The sequence below is a fragment of the Conger conger genome, chromosome 14 (genome assembly GCF_963514075.1).
Source record: "Conger conger chromosome 14, fConCon1.1, whole genome shotgun sequence".
Lineage (NCBI taxonomy): Eukaryota > Metazoa > Chordata > Actinopteri > Anguilliformes > Congridae > Conger > Conger conger.
The window spans coordinates 33,786,515-33,804,053 of NC_083773.1; the positions used below are offsets into that span (position 1 = coordinate 33,786,515).

At 45.3% G+C, this 17,539-nt stretch overlaps 2 protein-coding genes across 3 annotated transcripts; both read right to left on the reverse strand.

Moving 5' to 3' along the window:
• Positions 1 to 427: 427 nt before the first annotated feature.
• LOC133109304 (TBC1 domain family member 25-like) lies at positions 428 to 11,028 on the reverse strand. 2 transcript variants are annotated; one of them, XM_061218571.1, is made up of 7 exons: positions 10,832 to 11,028; positions 9,182 to 9,291; positions 8,856 to 9,010; positions 7,925 to 8,049; positions 7,379 to 7,567; positions 6,535 to 6,810; positions 428 to 6,137 (listed from the first exon to the last, which is right to left on the reverse strand). In XM_061218571.1, the coding sequence occupies exons 1-7, from the start codon at positions 10,874 to 10,876 to the stop codon at positions 4,335 to 4,337; spliced, it is 2,703 nt and encodes a 900-aa protein (XP_061074555.1). In that variant the 5' UTR covers positions 10,877 to 11,028; the 3' UTR covers positions 428 to 4,334. The 2 variants fall into 2 exon arrangements, with proteins under 2 accessions (XP_061074555.1, XP_061074556.1); XM_061218572.1 differs by lacking the exons at positions 8,856 to 9,010; positions 9,182 to 9,291; positions 10,832 to 11,028 and adding an exon at positions 8,165 to 8,461.
• Positions 11,029 to 13,513: 2,485 nt separating this feature from the next.
• On the reverse strand, positions 13,514 to 17,110 carry fkbpl (FKBP prolyl isomerase like). The gene is made up of 3 exons (XM_061218774.1): positions 17,028 to 17,110; positions 14,981 to 15,399; positions 13,514 to 14,335 (listed from the first exon to the last, which is right to left on the reverse strand). Exons 2-3 carry the CDS (start codon positions 15,395 to 15,397, stop codon positions 13,514 to 13,516), a joined length of 1,239 nt encoding a protein of 412 aa, XP_061074758.1. The 5' UTR covers positions 15,398 to 15,399; positions 17,028 to 17,110.
• Positions 17,111 to 17,539: the final 429 nt, after the last annotated feature.

The window sequence follows — 17,539 nt, forward strand, 5'->3', positions numbered from 1 at the left end:
AACCATATATGAATGTTTGATTACAAATCTAAAATTGTGGAGTGGAATTATGGAGGGCACTATATTCCCATTAGATGAGGCTTAAGCCAAGATATTTAAACATACTTCAATGTGAGAAATTTTATTTTTGGCTGCAATTATAGACCCAATTATTTAAAAAGTTACCACAAGTGTGTAACATAATTTCTGATCCTCAAATTGTCAAATTCAGGACTGTTATTTTGGGTTTATGAAATATATTTAAAAAAGAGATTACATTTAAATGAAAGTTGACCGAGGCACAAGTTGAATATATCCTCATACATAACTAGTGAAAACGTTTAGAAATTCCGTGGTTGTAAAGTTCAGTAGAGAACAGTTCAGTAGCCCACTGAAATGCTACCACCACATTGCTGTGAGCTAGTTCAGCAGAGACCATATGAAACAATTACCAACTGTGAGTATAGCTTTATTGTAACTTTTCTATTTACAGTAATATTCATACATTCATACACACAATTCTGTGAATACCACCTGGGTTTGAACTGCTTCGATTTAGTCAGTTTCGTTTTTGGAGTTGATCTTTTGTGTGTTTTTGGAAGCGAAACTTTCCTTTGCGGTTACAGCAGGCTTCATGCAATTGTCAGTAAAAACAATGCAATGATGTCAATATCTCTGGCCCATTCAAGCTGTATGTCATGGAAAAAAATGACCAATAATAAATAAAATAAAAAGCCATCCTACAAGGTGTTTTTATTTGTCAAATACACCCATTGCTTGCATTCAAGTAAAGACACAGGAAAACAATTGTGCAAATATTGAATCTTGTAAGAACATCATAAAAAAAAAAGGAAAATAAATATAGGGTTCTGTAGTTGCTCACGCTTCAGGAGAGGAAACTGGCCTCAAAAGGATGTTCACTTCGGCAAAGTCTTTTACTGTCCATCACTTTTCACATCCTCTCTTCAGACACAAAAGAAAACAAAGACTGGACGGAAACATGAGTCACTGTTCAGGTTTCATCGTTTCATTGTTTTATAGCAGTCAGGGAAAAAAACGGCATGTTCACGAGTAAAAGGGCAGTCGAAAGACTGAATAATCGCTCATTATGTTAAACTTCACTATGCCTGACCATACAGTACAGCAATAAAAAAGGGTTTTTTGTAATATCAAGTTGTTGATACTCACCCACTAGTAAGTCACAAACAAAGACTGGATGGCACAAATAGTCCATTATTTCCAAAGGCAAAATGCTGACAGAAAATTAGATGAGACATGAAACATTTTGCCCAGTTCAGAATGCCTTCTGTGGTGCTGAAGAGCACACTCATTGCAGAAAGACACTAGTATTTTATACAGTATAAAACAATGATCCGTTTAATTATTTCAAAGAGAATACTGGAAACGGCTCATTGCAATAAAATGGTGACAAAACTCCCAGTATAATGACCCATGCTGGTTTTAATGAAAGCAGGAAACCATTTCTGGTTAATGGGAGAGGGAGAAAATGAGTCATGCCAAAATTGGTACCTGTGCAAACGTTTCAATTATGATTAGACAGAACCTCTCCAATTTGATTTGCGGAAAAAAGAAAAAAAGCACCAAAATGAAAGATTCATGGTTTAAAGACGTACAGTAATGAGGCACTTCAATAACGCAAAGCCAGAGCACACAAAGGGTATGTTCAATGGCACAAAATCAGCCAAACATGATATTAATGCATTTACCAATATTAAAAGTAAGTGAAATTCTAATAATTTACAGAACTGGTTTTTTTTTTCTTTCCTTCAGTAAAATAAGAATCTCTGTGGAACAGCAATTTCACGGTTCTTTGACCAACTTGATTCATTTCAGAAAGCATTTCAGAATCGTGTTCTCTCTCCTGGGTGGAAGTACCACTCTAGAGGACAATGGGAAAAGCATCAATACTAGCCCAGACAGGGGGAAAGAATAATTCAGATTTGACCAAAACATTTTTTTACTCAGCAGTCAGTTATACAGAAACCTGACCTGGTTTCATGGGTCTGAACTGGTTGCAGAATTTTAAGAAAAAAACAACAGAACCTGTGACTTTCTAGGACCAGAGCTGAGAAGAACTGCTGTCTATAAACAGATCTCCAAAATCAATTCATGTCATTGATTCTCAAAGCCTGGTGTTTCCAAAAGGCTCCCCACAGGTATGTACAAAATGTGAAGGAAAATGTCTACTTGCATCAGAACAAAATTTGTTCCGATACAAGTTTTGTTCTGATACTTGTGTATGCTTATGTAGTGCACTTGTGACATGGAATGATTGTCATCTTAAAAGTATAAATGGAAAATGTCTGCATGACAGCTAGACCTATCTGAATTTCACACAAATATAAACCGCCCTTCACAAGAATATTGCTCTGATGTTTACGGTCTTGATTTTCTCTTCATCGTGCATGTACATTCTGTAACAACCCTGTAAAGTTTAACTTTTCTACACGCTGTTGACCTCCACTAAAGAGTAGCTGATTGGTGTCAATCACTCCACATGATTTGCCTCCTCTCCGAGTATTAGCTTCTGAGCACCTTAGTTATGTCCTCGTTACAGTCCACCGATATTGCGCTTTTTTTATACAGGAAGTAGAAAATAAAATAATAAAATGAGAGAGGAACAGTAGCACAACGCAGTGTCTGATGCCAAAAGCGGTTGTGGCCTATGTCTATGCACTTCTCTTCCTCTGGGTATAGTGTATGGAGAGGCTTTATCCCAATGATTTCCCAGCTTTGCTCAGAAATGAATGAATGAATTTTCTGTTTCGGTCTTATAGGCTGCAGCACTGATTTTATAAAACCTGATAATGCAAACTTTAAAACTGAAACGACATGTTATAGTTACTGACACAAGACCAGGATTGCCCACTCCTGCTCCATGGCATGCTTTGGTTGAGACTGTGTGGATACAGTTGGTGTCCGTTGGTAGCAGACGTAGAAGAGCTGCAGTGAATATCAAGAAAACTCCTCAAATCCCTGGATGAATAGACAGCCGATCTGGATCAAATGCGTAATCATTTTGGATTCAAATCGTTTTCTGTGCTCCATTGATCTTGCCTGGTGCAACTAAGCCAGAGGACTAGAAGGCGGGGTTAGTACTTTTTGAGGGTATTTCATAGGTTCCAGTACACCAGCCAAGTTCAGTAAAGGGTAGAGAAGTATTTAAATCCAAAACAATCACACATAAGATAGTACTCTGGGTAAGTGGAAACATATCTTAATTTCATTTTTGGGTGAACTGCCCCTTTAGTATATTTTGATGCAAGGGGTTCTTCAGGGTCCCTTATCTAACTGTGTTTCAGCTAACCATTTCGTTAAATTTCCTGCCAAGCTAGCAGAGGTATCTTTGACAGAAGCATAAGTTTAGTTAGCATCCTTACAGTCCAGTTATGTGGTATTGTTAGTATATAATGTAGAATAACATAAGGTAACTAATGTTATTCATATATTCACGTCTAATGTTAGCCAGCTAACACTACATTTTTTGGAAATAAAAACATCTTTCGATTTCTTAAATACCTTTGTAGAGGAGTTATGGTATCGCTGAAAAATGCAGATGTCTCAGTCAAGTGGCAGTCCCTCATAACTTAGAAAGCCAATGGCACATTTAGTTTAAATATATTACTTCCTTTTTATCTTGTTCATTCATTGATCATAGTGTTCAGTGTTCATTTGAAGACGTTTTTGGTCTCCCAGAAAAACAGGGAGGTGAGAAGCAGAGACAGAAGGGGTCATTAAAGACTCTGAAAGCATGGCTTCCATTGTTGTGATCAGACTGAAACTGCCAGACCTTGGAGAGGAGGCAAGAGGGGTGGAGCATGAAATTTACTCAGGTTCAAGAGAAGAGGGTCCTCAACCCTGGCAGCCGGAGGGTCTGGTGGTTTTGGTTCTTAATCAGAACATAATCAGTTAAAGCTAAACTTTGATTGCACAGTTAACTTGCCTCATGCCTGGTTTCCTGGGTCTGAATTGGCTGCTGATTTTAGGATGAAAGCAGTAGCCAGTCTGTGAATCTCCAGGACAGAGGTTTGGAACCCCAGCAGACCCTGTGACTTTGAAGGACCAGGGTTGTGGACCTGTGATCGTAGGGGTTTGTAAGGGACAGGGAAATAAATAGAAAGCACAAAACGTGACACAAGGTAACATAAGGATGGAAGATACATTCACAAGAAAAGATCATAAATAGAGTAAAAAGGGAATCACACAGGTGTAAGAGTGTGTCCATGAGTGTGTGAGTGTGTGAATGTGTGTGTGAGTGTGTGAATGTGTGTGTGTGTGTGTGTGTGTGTGTGTGTGTGTGTGTGTGTGAGAGAGACGGGCAAACACAGGAAAGGTCAGGAGGCAGCAGGTGACAGAGGGGACGTGGGCAGTGATGGGATAGTGGTTGCCAGGTTGGGAGAGGCGGGGTGTGAGAAGCTGCTGGTTGCCAGGTTGGGTGACGTGGGGAGTGAGGGAATGGTGGTTGCCAGGTTGTAGGTGGAATTTGGGGAGGTGGACTCTGGGGAGGAAGGGACCGGTGGCGAGGGGGGACCGGTGGTGGGGGTATTGGCGGCGGTGGGGGAGTCAGAGCTGACCTCGTCCCCTTCCTCCGAGTCCCAAACCTCGCTCTGCAGGTAGTCTGCGAACAGGGCCTTGGCGCGCTGCAGCACCCGGGCCAGGTTGTGCCGGCGCACTAGCCGGTCGAAGTGCATGGCCAGCTCGTTGTAGTCCAGGCTGTTCTTCACGATGTGGTCGCGGTGCTCCAGCAGGATGGACAGGCACAGGAACAGCATGAAGGGGTTCCCCTTCCCAAACTCCTGGGGGGGCGGCAGGGAGGCCGGCTTGGTGGCCTCCAGGCCGGAGGGGGTGCCAGCGGTGGCGGGTCTGGCCCCCGGGGAGGGCAGGGTTCCGGGGAGGGGGAGTTTGCTGGGAGCGCAGGTCGGGGAGGAGGAGGCCCTGCCGAAGGACAGGATGGGGGAGGAGAGGAGGGAGCGGCTCGGGGCGGGGCAAAAGGACGGAGAGGAAAGACAGGGCTTGCCCGTGGGCGTGGCCGGGGACGTGGGCGTGGCCCCCATGTCACCGGGGGCAAATGGGGAAGAGACCTGCCTCCCGGTGGTGGGCGTGGTCGAAGGCGTGGCTGGGGACTCGGCCCTCCCATTCAGGAAGGAGAAAGAGGTCGCCGGTTTGGAAGTAGCGGGTGCCCTCCAGCTGGTTACAGAGGGTGGGGACACAGCAGGGCTTTTCCAGCTGGGGAGGCAGGGGGGGAGTGGGGAGAGGGGGGAGGCCATCTGCCCATTAGGGGACGGTCTCCCACAAGCCACTGAGGGGGGAGGCGTGTCCTCCGCTCTTATCAGAGGGTCTTCCTCACCCTGGTCTTCCTCGCTCTCCTCGGTGGGCTGCCGCGGGGGCGGAGCGCCGGAAACAGAGCGGGACGGATACTCCGGCTCGTCCAGATCAAAGCTGTCCCCGTTGTGGGCGCTGTAGTACTTGAACTCCCCGAAACTACCCTGCTTGGCGAAGGGGTTGACTTTGAACCCTTCGCACCTCCCATCCCCCCCTCCGCCACCTCCTCCTCCTCCTCTTCCCGAATCGTCTGCTTTGCGTCCCCCCTCCCCCTCCTCCCTGGGCTGGTCCTGGGCCGCCCCCGCCTCCTCCTGCCCCACACCCGCCCCCCTGCCCCAGTCGCCCTCTTCCCGTGAGGGCCTGAGCATGTGCCGCCTTCGCTGCCTGGCCTTCTGCTCCCCCAGCCCGGCCCCCGGCCCTGCCCCGGCCCCGTCCAGCTCAACCTCCTGGGCCGGCCCCAGCAGCTCCACCTCGGTCTCTGGGGGGTCGGGCGGCAGGGAGCTCCAGGTCACCTCCAGCATGCGCAGAGCGTCCTCGAAGGCGAACTCGCGCTTGAGCTCCAGCAGGATCCAGCGGTAGCAGAAGAACAGGTCGTCGGCGCCGCGGGAGACCAGGTAGGCGTAGAACTCCGGGTCGGAGTAGCGCAGCAGCAGCTTCAGGTGCTGGAACTTGACGGACATGAGCTGGCCGTCGGGCCTGAAGTTCCCCTCCAGACGCTTCATGATCCCGCAGAAGCAGATGAAGGCGTGGGCCTCGTTGTCCATCACCGCCAGGATGGGGGATGCGATGTCGCTCATGCCCTGGCAGTAAGACACCTGTACGGCAGGAACAAGAGACACCCTCCAGCATCTACAAGGTGACATTCATAACCGCGCATTTGTTCAAACTGGAAATATGCGCATAAACATGTCAGAATGAAGTATTTTCCCCCCATTCCGCTAAAACTTATTCCTGGCATGTGTAGGTGCTTAGGTGTGTGTGTGTGGTAGGTGCGCACCTGCGTGTATGTGTGTACATGTGTGTGGTAGCTGTGTACCTGCGGGGGTGTGTGCGTGTGTGTGTGTGGCAGGTGCATACCTACGGGTGTGTGTGTGTGTACATTGGTGGGTGCATACCTGTGTGTGTGTGTGTGTGTGTGTGTATATGTGTGTGGCAGGTGCGTACCTGTGGGTGTGTGTGTCGTACCTGCGGGTGTGTGTGTGTGGTAGGTACCTGTGGGTGTGTGATGGCGTAGGTGGTCAGCAGGTCGGTCAGGGCGCTGAGGTGGGGGCTGTCCTCAGACCCAGCGTAGTAAGGGTGTGCGCGGTCTGTGCGTAGCACGTCCTTCAGCACGTTGCCCCTGATGAACTCCAGGTCCTCCGTGCTGGCCCGCGCCATCCACTCCGCCTTTAGCCGGTCGTACTCCCTGGTCTTCCTCTTCATGTAGTCCATCCTCTCCTGTCCCGTCAGCCCGTCAGGGTACACGTTCAGCAGGTACCGCCACACCACCTGGCCAAGGAAGGACCCGTGTTCATGCATTCTCACATTCGTCCAATCGTGTAAGCGTGTGACCTGTCGGTCAGGTGCGGCACACCATCCGTTTCAGATTAGAGTAAGGTACAGTAGGTAATTTCGGACGTCTAACGGTCAAGAGAGGAATTGTAGCAACAACCACGCTGAAACCACAACATTGTTTATCCCTCCCCCTCTGAACGTGTTGGGGTTGAAACGCCATTGGCTGTGGCAATTAGAACCAATGAGCTTTAATTATTGTACAGCTATACGATGTGTTTGGTACAGTGGCGGGCCATCAACTGCATATTCTGAAACCCGAATGTAAGGACTATAAACACAGGCAGAGGGTGAGTCAACTTGTCTTTTTCAATGATAGGAAGGGATTCACAATGGTCTACACAAAAAATCTTACCTATTGTACCTTTAAGCCAATGAGCCAATGAAATGGATCGTTATGACTGAACGGAATGGTCATTAGTTTTCCAACCTTTAGGTGCTTTGACGTGATGATAACCATGGACGTAGGATTCCCACAGGTTCCCTACTAGGAAGGGGCCATTACCTTGCGCAGGGAGGGCTCCACACCGCCGTGGTAGATGCGCAAGCGTAGCTCCTCTGGGCGGGACAGCTGCCCCTGGCCGTTCAGGTAGCTGTGGAACTCTGTGTCACTCAGAGGGGGCTTGAAAGGCTTCACCTCCTCGCCGTAGGTCCAGCTCAGGGCCTGCTGCACCCTGGACAGCGTCCGGCCAACCTGGGCGCAAGAGAGGACAAGTCTGAGAAATAAAAACCACAACTCACCTCAGCAGGAGTTTACTACGTAGCGCGGCGGACCTTGCTTAGAAAGTCAGAGACTGGATTACTACAGGAAACTGAGGTAGTGAGGAACTTGCTAACTAACACAATCCAAGTCAAGCCGCTGAAGCTAAGCTGTCATACTGCCCTGCACCCTTCTCATGTCAAACTGCTGAAGCTAAGCTCTCATACTGCCCTCTACCCGTCTCATGTCAAACTGCTGTAATGTACTGTAAGCTTTCACACTGCTCTGTGTCTTCCTTGTGTGAAAGCACTGAATCTAACAGGGTTTGGTGAAGAGCTGAAGTGAGCTGACCTGGGAAAGCAGAGACTGCGTGAATGGGAGGGCAGCTGCAGCCAGCGAGCGTTTCTCCCCGGGCAGGAGGTCTGAGCTGATCACATCTTTAGGGCTGATAATGTCCCAGTCCTCCAGCACCGGGCCTAGCACATGGGAAAACCATTTCAAATGCCAACATCGCACTTAAAACACCAAAAATGCTGTCTTTGATTAAGCTGTCCCAAAGGCAGTGATAGTATTGTAGTGTAGGGGAATTACTTGGTGTATTGAGCAGGTTTATTCGCTTTTTTCTTTTCTCCTCCAATTTGGAATTCCTACTCATAAGAGTAAGACAAATGTAAGATTATCAGATTAAGATTAATACATGCTTGCTTTCTGACATCATTTAGTAAATCATTGTAAAGCAGTGGTACTTGGTTTGAGATAACTCTGTGACCAAAAGAGTGCCTTTCACAGTGGATTGGGTGGTTAAATAACCAAAGTCGACCAAGTGAGAAGTTATGGTATATGGTTGGCATTTATATTGCGCCTTCATCCAAAGCGCTGTACAATTGATGCTTCTCATTCACCCATTCATACACACACACACACACTTAGGGGTTAGGTGTCTTGCTCAGGGACACTTCGACAACCCTCCGACTGCCAGACGACTGCTCTTACCACCTGACCCAATGTCGAGACAGCAGTTCTGTTTTATGAACAGATGCATAAAATTATAAAGCCCATTTAAAAGAGGGAACATCACATGGTGGCAAAAGCAGTGGTTGTCGCGAGGTAGTCACAAATAGTCAAGGCTTATCAGAGACCCAGACAGCATTTGGTGATGAAACAACCGGGCCATATCCCTAAACAAACGGTTGAATGGTTAAGAATGATTAACCATGATGATTGACTATATGCGAGAGCCTTGAATAACAACTGGAGAGTGGTAAGGGTAATTAGGTCGTACTGTCTTCGCAGGGTTTGATGTCAATCTTCAGCTGCAGGTAGGGTTTGGCTGCACTGACAAACGCTGCGTCCAGGTCCCAGTCAGAGAGGAGTGACAGGTAAACCTCCACGCCCCCACGGTCCCGGGACAGGTAGCTGATGCCAAAAGTACGCTTCCTGATACAGAATGATAAAGAGAATGTAGCAGTCAATGTTTGTGCAAACCGGATTTGATTCTGGACACTTCTGCGATTCTGAGATTTAATCAGATTCATACCCCCATATGCTTGCCCCTACCTAACCCAGCACACACACACACACACACACACACACACTTTTAGTTCTCACCCGTTTAACTCAAAGGCTCGAACAAGGATGTGCTGCAGAACCTCCAGTGATGTAATCTGGGGGTCGACTGCAAAGGACCGGAACTCTGTTGGCAACATTCCCTCAGACTTCTACAGTAGGAAAGAGTGTGGAACAATGTTAACGGATGCAGCCGATAAAATTCACAAAATTCAATGTTTCAGGAACATTTCCAGTCACATTGCAACGTGAATGAGGTCACCTCGGTCCTCATAGTTCTGCCATTTGCCAACCATGTTGCATACAAAATATTGTTGAAAACAAAATGACCACCCAGAGGGAGAGGTGCATAACTTAACGGTTGAGAGAATTAAGCCATCCATTTGATAAATCAAAATGCTTTATAGCGGAAAGAAGAAGATTTGGATTTAGTTTTTCTATGCATTGGCTAAAATATCTAAAAGATATATTGTTTACACTATTACGCGATAAGACACGAGGACACGACGGGTTAAGTAGGTATATTGCCTTTGAAATTAAAGAAGAGGCTTGTGGTCGATTATAAAGTCTTTCTGACAGCATTTGTGCGCACATAACACAACTTTGAAACCAGTAAACGGACTGAAGGACCTTTCACGCAATAACTGAAATGCAAATACTCGGCTGATATACAGTATATGAACTAGACAGAAACATATACAGTGCCCTACACAATTTTAGGATTTGTAATTACAAATTTTTTATGTTTAGTACAAATACAGACCTCCTGACAAAGTTTCCTGTTGAACTGAATGGAGAAAAAATATCCAGGAGAAACTATTCTTTTCCGATCTACTGTAAAAGAATGTTGCTAGCCTATAGCGTTCGGAAAACCAGTAAGGCAATCTGGGTCAAAATGTGTTTGACGCTAAAACCATTGTACACAGACGGATATTGACCAAACCGAACAGACAGATTTCACACGCAAGCATGTAAATTAAGCCACATAGCTAGCGAGTGATGCCAAAACAAGCCAATAAAACCACCTTAAAACGACAGTTAACAAACTAAGTTATTTCAGCCACCTACTCGGTTAAACGTCTACTTTCGTTCTCACATACGGGCTAAGTTAATTTATAGCTGTCTGAAAGCTGCACTCTACGTTTTCAGTGCTTAGTTGCCAAGTTTCTCAATATTACATTAGACTGTTAGCTAGCAACCCAAATTAGTAAAATAGGTGGCTCGTTGAGATTAATGTTATTTGGACACTTCCTAGCCATTCACAAGCCAACTCGGGACGTCAAGATGGCAGCTCATAAAAATGTTCAACAAGATAGCTAGCTAATTGCCTAGCCAGCAACTTAACAAGGTGATCGGAAGGCTAACCTTAATTGGTTATCATTCGCTTTAGCGCCATGTAGCTAATGATGATTAGCTGGCGCGCCAACGATAGAACCAAACAACACCGGCAAAGAAAGGATCGTGACTGGTTGTTGTCGTTTTCCTTGTAATAACGGTTTACCATCTTTAGATTTTAAGCAATGTTGAATATATTACATTTTAATCATATGTCGCCTCATTCAAGATACTGTCATATTCTGGGATCACAGTATGAATGATTCATGGCTGGTATAGTTAGCACTAGCTAGCTAGCTACCCGGCTACCGAAATTAAACGCTATACAGACAGACAGTTATCGATAGAATTTCTCACCTTGACTCTGACACGAACTACACCCCTCTCCTCCTCAGCTGCCATGGCGAGGAGTCCCGACTTGACCCGCGATGGTATTATTTCCGAACTGTTTTATATTAGATAACTAGTTATAGTGGGAAAAGATAAATGATTGAACATAATGTTTATTCCATTTTTCCTACAGCTGTTTTTGTCTCCGCCTGCCGCCCAACTCGCCATTGCTTCACAGGATGTTACGTCATTCGCATTACATCATCCGTCGTTGCTCTGGCGAAGATGCTACAGCAAAGCACCTCTCAAACCTCCCCCCCTCTTTAGCTTTCCCTCGAGTTAAGCTTTTGCCTAAGATAACCCAAAGTGTAAAAACATTGTAATGCACGACTCATACTGAAAACAGACGTCTTATCCTTACTTACGGCTACCCCCCTCCCTAAAATAGCCGTGCAGCCCAGACACTAGCCCAGAGTAACTGGAGGCCATAAATCTGGTATGACATTGAGTAGACTAAAAAAACGATACAATAATATGTGGCTATCCATATGCAATGTTTAAAACTACATGTAGAGCGAAATTGGGAAAATACCTATTTCTGACCACCATAACATAAAAAATACTGTCACTCACCAGTGGGTAGATCATATTTAAATATATTTATGTCATTACTATTTTGATTTTCAAAGCAACATGAAAGATGGCACACAATAGAAATGTGATTTTACCAACATTTCCAATGTTGTTCAACATCCTACTGTACAGAATGTCCTCATGAACAGTTGTTTATAAAAAAATATGGATGTGCAGAATATTAAACAAAATAAAATTCAATGTTTTACTGAATATTTAGATAATGTCCTTTGCAGGTTCACTACAAACAAAAGTGTATTCATAAGAATCTAAAATTGAGTTTTTATTAGAGATGGCCACCAATTCCAATAAAATAATATTGCTTCGTTCATTGCTTAATATCATTCTCCTTTTTACACATTTTGCAGACACTGCTAACTAAGGTTAATTGTAAAGTAATTTTTTTGTAATTATGTAATATATTATTTTACTATAGTACAATATTAAATTGCAAGATTAATATTACAAGAGCAGCATAAAGAGTAAAGTACATTTCCTGCTTCAGTGTTCTTGGGTGGTCACCTAACACCTCAATCATACTAAATGATCAAGGGGGGTTAGGAAGCCCATACTGAATGATCAAGGGGGTTTACTGTATGCTTTGCTGACAATGACCATTTGGTTTCCATGATCACATCATATGCCTACAAGATAATGTGTATTTGTCTGCCTGTCACCCAATCAGGGACAGGTACCTGCATTTTACTTCAGGAGGTTTGGGTTTCTAACATGATTTTGTTATTGCCCTGCCTTGCTTTTACCCGGTATGCTTCATACTGTAATTAAAGACTATTTTTACTATATTAATAAATTGTTGTTAACCTGAATATCGGACTACAAGTTTTACTTAACAGAGGACCAAATTTCTACAGTAGTTTGGCAAAGTTATCTATGCATATAACACAAATGGCTTTCATCTTCATAATAGTTACAGCGCATAGCATGAATCCTTAATCCTTCCCTTTATTTTTCTAACAGCAGTTTGATTCAACATTAATCAAGGGGCTCAACATCTGCCAGTTCTCTCTGGCTTCAATAATTTAAGAATGAACAACCTCTCATCAGTTCTGGAGTACTTTATTCAGACTGTGAAATTCAGAAATGGAAGAAAAATTATTGATATGGGCCTGAAAAAAAACAAAAACACTAGCAGGTCATGTGCTATGTTCTTCTTTGTGCTATGCTTGACCAAGCTTATAATATTTTGGACATTTTTAGCCAACAAGTCTATCAGGCGCTGTGTTTTATCAAGAAACATGTCACCGGATTTGGGTCATATAAACTAAATGTTTCTCATTACCATACAAGTTTAAGTTAGGGTGATGGCTCTACCCTTTTTGTCATCACAGATTCAACTGCTCCACAATGTCCATTTCATTATAATTACATTAATGGCATTTGGCAGACGCTCTTATCCACAGTGACATACAGTTAATTAGACTAAGCAGGAGACAATCCTCCCCTGGAGCAATGCAGGGTTAAGGGCCTTGCTCAAGGGCCCAACGGCTGTGCGGATCTTATTGTGGCTACCTTGGGGATCGGACCACCAACCTTGCGGGTCCCAGTCATGTAACTTAACCACTATGCTACAGGCCGCCCATAATCCGCCCAACATCTAGACAAAATAAACTTTACAGACCATAAAATACATACAATACATTCATATTTCAAAATTCAAAATTCCAACTCATCTCAGCAAATTCTGACAAACCTCAGGCTGCTTTCATTCTTTTGAAGGATGGATGATGGATCAGCCTCGTATTTCTGTATGAGCAGTTTTAAAGAATTCCCACGTGGTCATCAGCCAATGACCAAAATGATGATGTGAAATCTTTCGGTTCAGGTTCAGTCTGCTGGTTTTAGTTGTTACTCAGCACTTGTAAATGAAAGAAGTTGATAATACAATTAACTAACTTCTGTAGTTGCCTTCTGAGGTTCTCCAGGACCAGGGTCGGAAACCCTGCCCAAAGTCATGGTGTTGCCCCACGAGCACAGGTAGGATACCAATGCCTGTCTGATTTAGTCCTCGCTGGAACCTACTGATGAGCCCAGTGTCAGGGCAGTGAAGAGCTACGCCTAGCTGAACATCTTACTGAGCCTGTGGCCCAGTTTAGTGTCCTGCTCTTTCTCCTGTACCCCCATCTCCCTCAGTGCCTTCAGGGCTGACGGAGAGCCTGGCTGGAGTTCCAGAACCTTCCTGAAGGCAGTGCGAGCCATCCCCAGCTCCCCAACCTGGGAACAGGCCTGGCCGAGCCGGTACCAGGCCTTGGTACCGGCTGGGTCCAGCTCAGTGGCCCTGCTGCTGCTGCGCTGGGCCCTGGCTGGCTCGCCCAGTTTCAGCTGGCACAGTGCCAGGTTGGAATGCAGCCCCGCCCGGACCACGCTGTACTCGTCATCCAAAGGGATCTTTTCCTGCGTCGCAGGGTCCCGCTGCACCCCCTCTCCTCCCCCCTGCCCCTCGACACTTTCCCCATCCCCTCCACTCCCTCTCTCTACCCCACCTTCCGGAACATTCTTCTTCTCCTCCCCTTCCACCTCTCCACCACCTTTCTTCCCATCCATCTCTCCTCCGCTCTTCTCTCCTTTCAGGGTGATGAACAGTCTGAGGGCTCGGCTGTAGCAATCTGCTGCCCCCCACAGGTCTCCCTCCCGAAACCTCCGTCCTCCCCTCTCCCTATGCTCCTTCACCCACTCCCATTTCTCACTAGCGCTCATTTCCCAGCATTCCTGGCCAGAGGTAAAAGATTCAAGTTCCACCAAGAAATGAAGGGGGTCGGCAGAGAGCCGCCCTGCCCCAGGGTGCTGCTCCACATTCCCCTCTCCCTGTGCACACATGCCGCTCGCCTGGCCTGTTCCAGGCCCGGGTCTGGAGTCCGCATTCAGAGCAGAAACCAGCAGCTGCAGACGACACAAACAGAATCAAATGGGTCAGCCAGCTGGGGAGAGGTCTAGTTAGGAGTACATGGTAATCATTGTCAGAAGATAGAAAGAGGCAGTACCATTTGCAACTTGTTATGCCAGTGTGAACAATTTTAACTGAATGCAGGCAGCCTGTGAAGGATGTGAGTTTAGTAAGATTGAAGACCAGGAAGGCAATTTTGGAAAATCGACAGTGGCTTGATGGCTCAGACTAGACCTTACAGTAGTCCAGGTACATGCCTATAGTGTGAGGAAGTAAATACTCCTGATTCTGTGAAAGACCTGCAGGACTGAGTTGTTACTACGAGGCTCAGCTAGTACACTGCACTGTATGTATGGAGCTGCTTTGGCCTCTGGGCCAAGTGTGTGTTCAAACTGTGTTTTTGATATGGAAGAATAGTGCAACTGTACAAATAAGTTTATAATTATGTATCATATTGCATGTAGAGTGTGTTACGATAAAGCAAGCTTTGTAAAATGGACAATGAAGTATTCTAAAACCAAACCCAGCCTAAATGGGAACACATACAAGTTTTAAGCTGTAAAGTAAGTGAAAATAAAGAAAAGTATACGGACAAAAAGCGTTATTCAGAGGCTCCAGGGTGTCTGCGTCGGCATTCTTACCTCACACATCTCTCCTGCCTTCATCCCCTCCAAGCATCCTTCGATGACATCACACTGGCCCTCTCCCAATCGCAGGAGGACCCAGGTGTCCAGGGGCACCTGCAGCACCGTGGCGGGAGAGCGCGGGAGCGGTGTGGCCTGTGTGGCTGGCGTGGAGACGTGGCTGTGGACGCCATCGGTGGGCTCGCCATCCGCCTCTGCACGAGGCAAACTCTGTCCCAGAGTGCTCTCCTCCGCTTTCTCCCACACCCTGACTCTGCAGAGCGAGCCCATTTTTGGGGTCTGATCCCCTGCACCCCTCTCACTAGTCCTCTTCTTCAAGACCTTCCAGAATCCCCCTGGACAGGCTGATACCCAGGAAGTGACATCGGTGCTGCATTCACCTCCCTCCGCTTCCCAGTCACAAATGGTCTTCATAGCTGGAACAAAGGCAAGCCGTGAATCAAGGCGAAAGTGTAAGGAGGAAATCTCTAGAAGTTAGACACAAACATTATTTCTAAGGAGACGGGAAAAAAAAATCCAGTAAGCAGCAGTTCTGCAGACAGAAACGCCTTGTTAATGAGAGACGTCAGAGCCAGACTGGTCAAAGGTGACAGGAAGGTGACAGTAACGCAAATAACCCCACATTACAACAGTGGTATGCATAAGAGCATCTCTGAACATACAACGCATCATAACTGTAAGTGGATAGGCTACAAAACTAAACGTCTAAAAAATAAGTCTAATAAATACCTAATAAAGTGCTTGGTGAGTGTATAATGTTTAATGTAAAATGTCTCCATCTGATGGAAGCACCAGATTTAGCCATGGCTAACATTCATCTCATAAACCTACACTGGAAGCCTTCTATAAAATGCATTAGGAGACAGTCTGAATGCGCAATTGTCCTATAATTGATCTGTTCTAAAAATGGCCCACATAATAACACATTTTCTATTTTGAGAGGTTTTTCTCTTTGTGTTTGAATAAAAGGGAAAAGAACACGCAGATGTTTTAGCCACAAGGACACAGGCATTCGACTTGCAGGCCTTCATCAGTCTGTCAGGCTGATGAAGGCTTTCTGGCTGGAACATCTGCGCTCTTGTTTCTTCGCAACTGAAAAACAAAAGTCGTGCTCTCTTATTTTAGAGTGGTCTAATTCCTGCATATTGGGGGATTTTGATGAAAGAATTCAGTGATAGCAATAACAAATACAGTAGACAGATGTGAGAGAGTATGGTTAGCTATAAACACAAGCTCTGCGTACTGCCCTGCAACAGCTATTTTAAACGCTACATTTTAATGCCTTCAAGTGTTATTTTGGTGAGTGTAATGTTTATACAGATAATGCGTGGAACATAATCTGAGAATAACCATTCTCACATTTCCATATTTTCCATACCTCTTGGTAAACATTGGTGGTTTAGGTTCATATTCTGTTGGTCATAATTGCGAGTTGGATAAGGGTTGGGCTGTTTAGAGAGGCATAACAACATAACCTCTTGTCCATCTCGGTCTGCTGTTCCATGTAACATTTTACTTCCATAAGTGGTAACGTTAGCTCGTTTGCTAACAATATAGGGCAGCCTCGCAAGTTTAAGCGTTAGCTAGCTGGCTGGCATGGTAAATGGGTGTAAATTAAAAATGTAATGTGTCTTGTTTTCCGGAGAACTGAATAACTTGACTGTAGTTGGCCAGCTACCATCAAGTCTGTAACAATTGTGCCCAACTATAGGTACGAAACAATACGCCGACATTTGCTTTTATATGTCTAATCGTTAGCTTCATAGCTAGCTAGCTATTCCGAGTACTGAGCAATAAACAGGTTACCAATCCCCATAGTTGGCTAGATTAGCTAGCAAGCTAATGTTACATTCTAATATCCTGTAGCGCTGCTAAATTCGAAGCTACAGCAAGCTACGTGGTTAGTCGTTTACATCTAAAATGTGTTGGCAGGATTGCTTTGCTCTCATACTGAACTGTGAACTGTAGCGATGAACCAAATCAATTAATTTATACATACGCCCTGTTTATTTTTAACGACTTAAATGTGCAAAATATATCTTACCGGCGTCCCTATGTCAGAAGTGAACACATTCAAGCCAAAATGTAGGAACCACACGAAACAATCAATATAATTGGTCCTCCATGGATAACTCAGCGTTTCAATTGGTCGGCTCAGCGAGTAGGCGGAACTTATGTTAGAAAGCTCGTTTCCTTGAAAGAATATGGGATTTATACAGTGCGCCTGGAATTATTTAACAGGTGTGCATCTACATGATAGAAAATAATTATCATGCCACAGTCACAGTGAAGCATTCATCTTTTTCATTGCCACAGTGAAGCATTGGTTTTTTTCATCGCCGCAGTGAAACCTTTTTTTCATTGCAACCGTGAGCTGGCTGAAATTTCCGGCAGCAACCTGGTTTTCTGTGGTCTTTCATCTAAGTACTGTGCAAGCCGAGCCCTGCTCAGCTTTGGCCATTTTGGGTCGGCTGACAGGGTGGTATCAATGTGTTACATCGCCATAACCCGCCATCTGGTGCTGCTGGTGAGATGCAATGTGCCAAACTAGAGCAG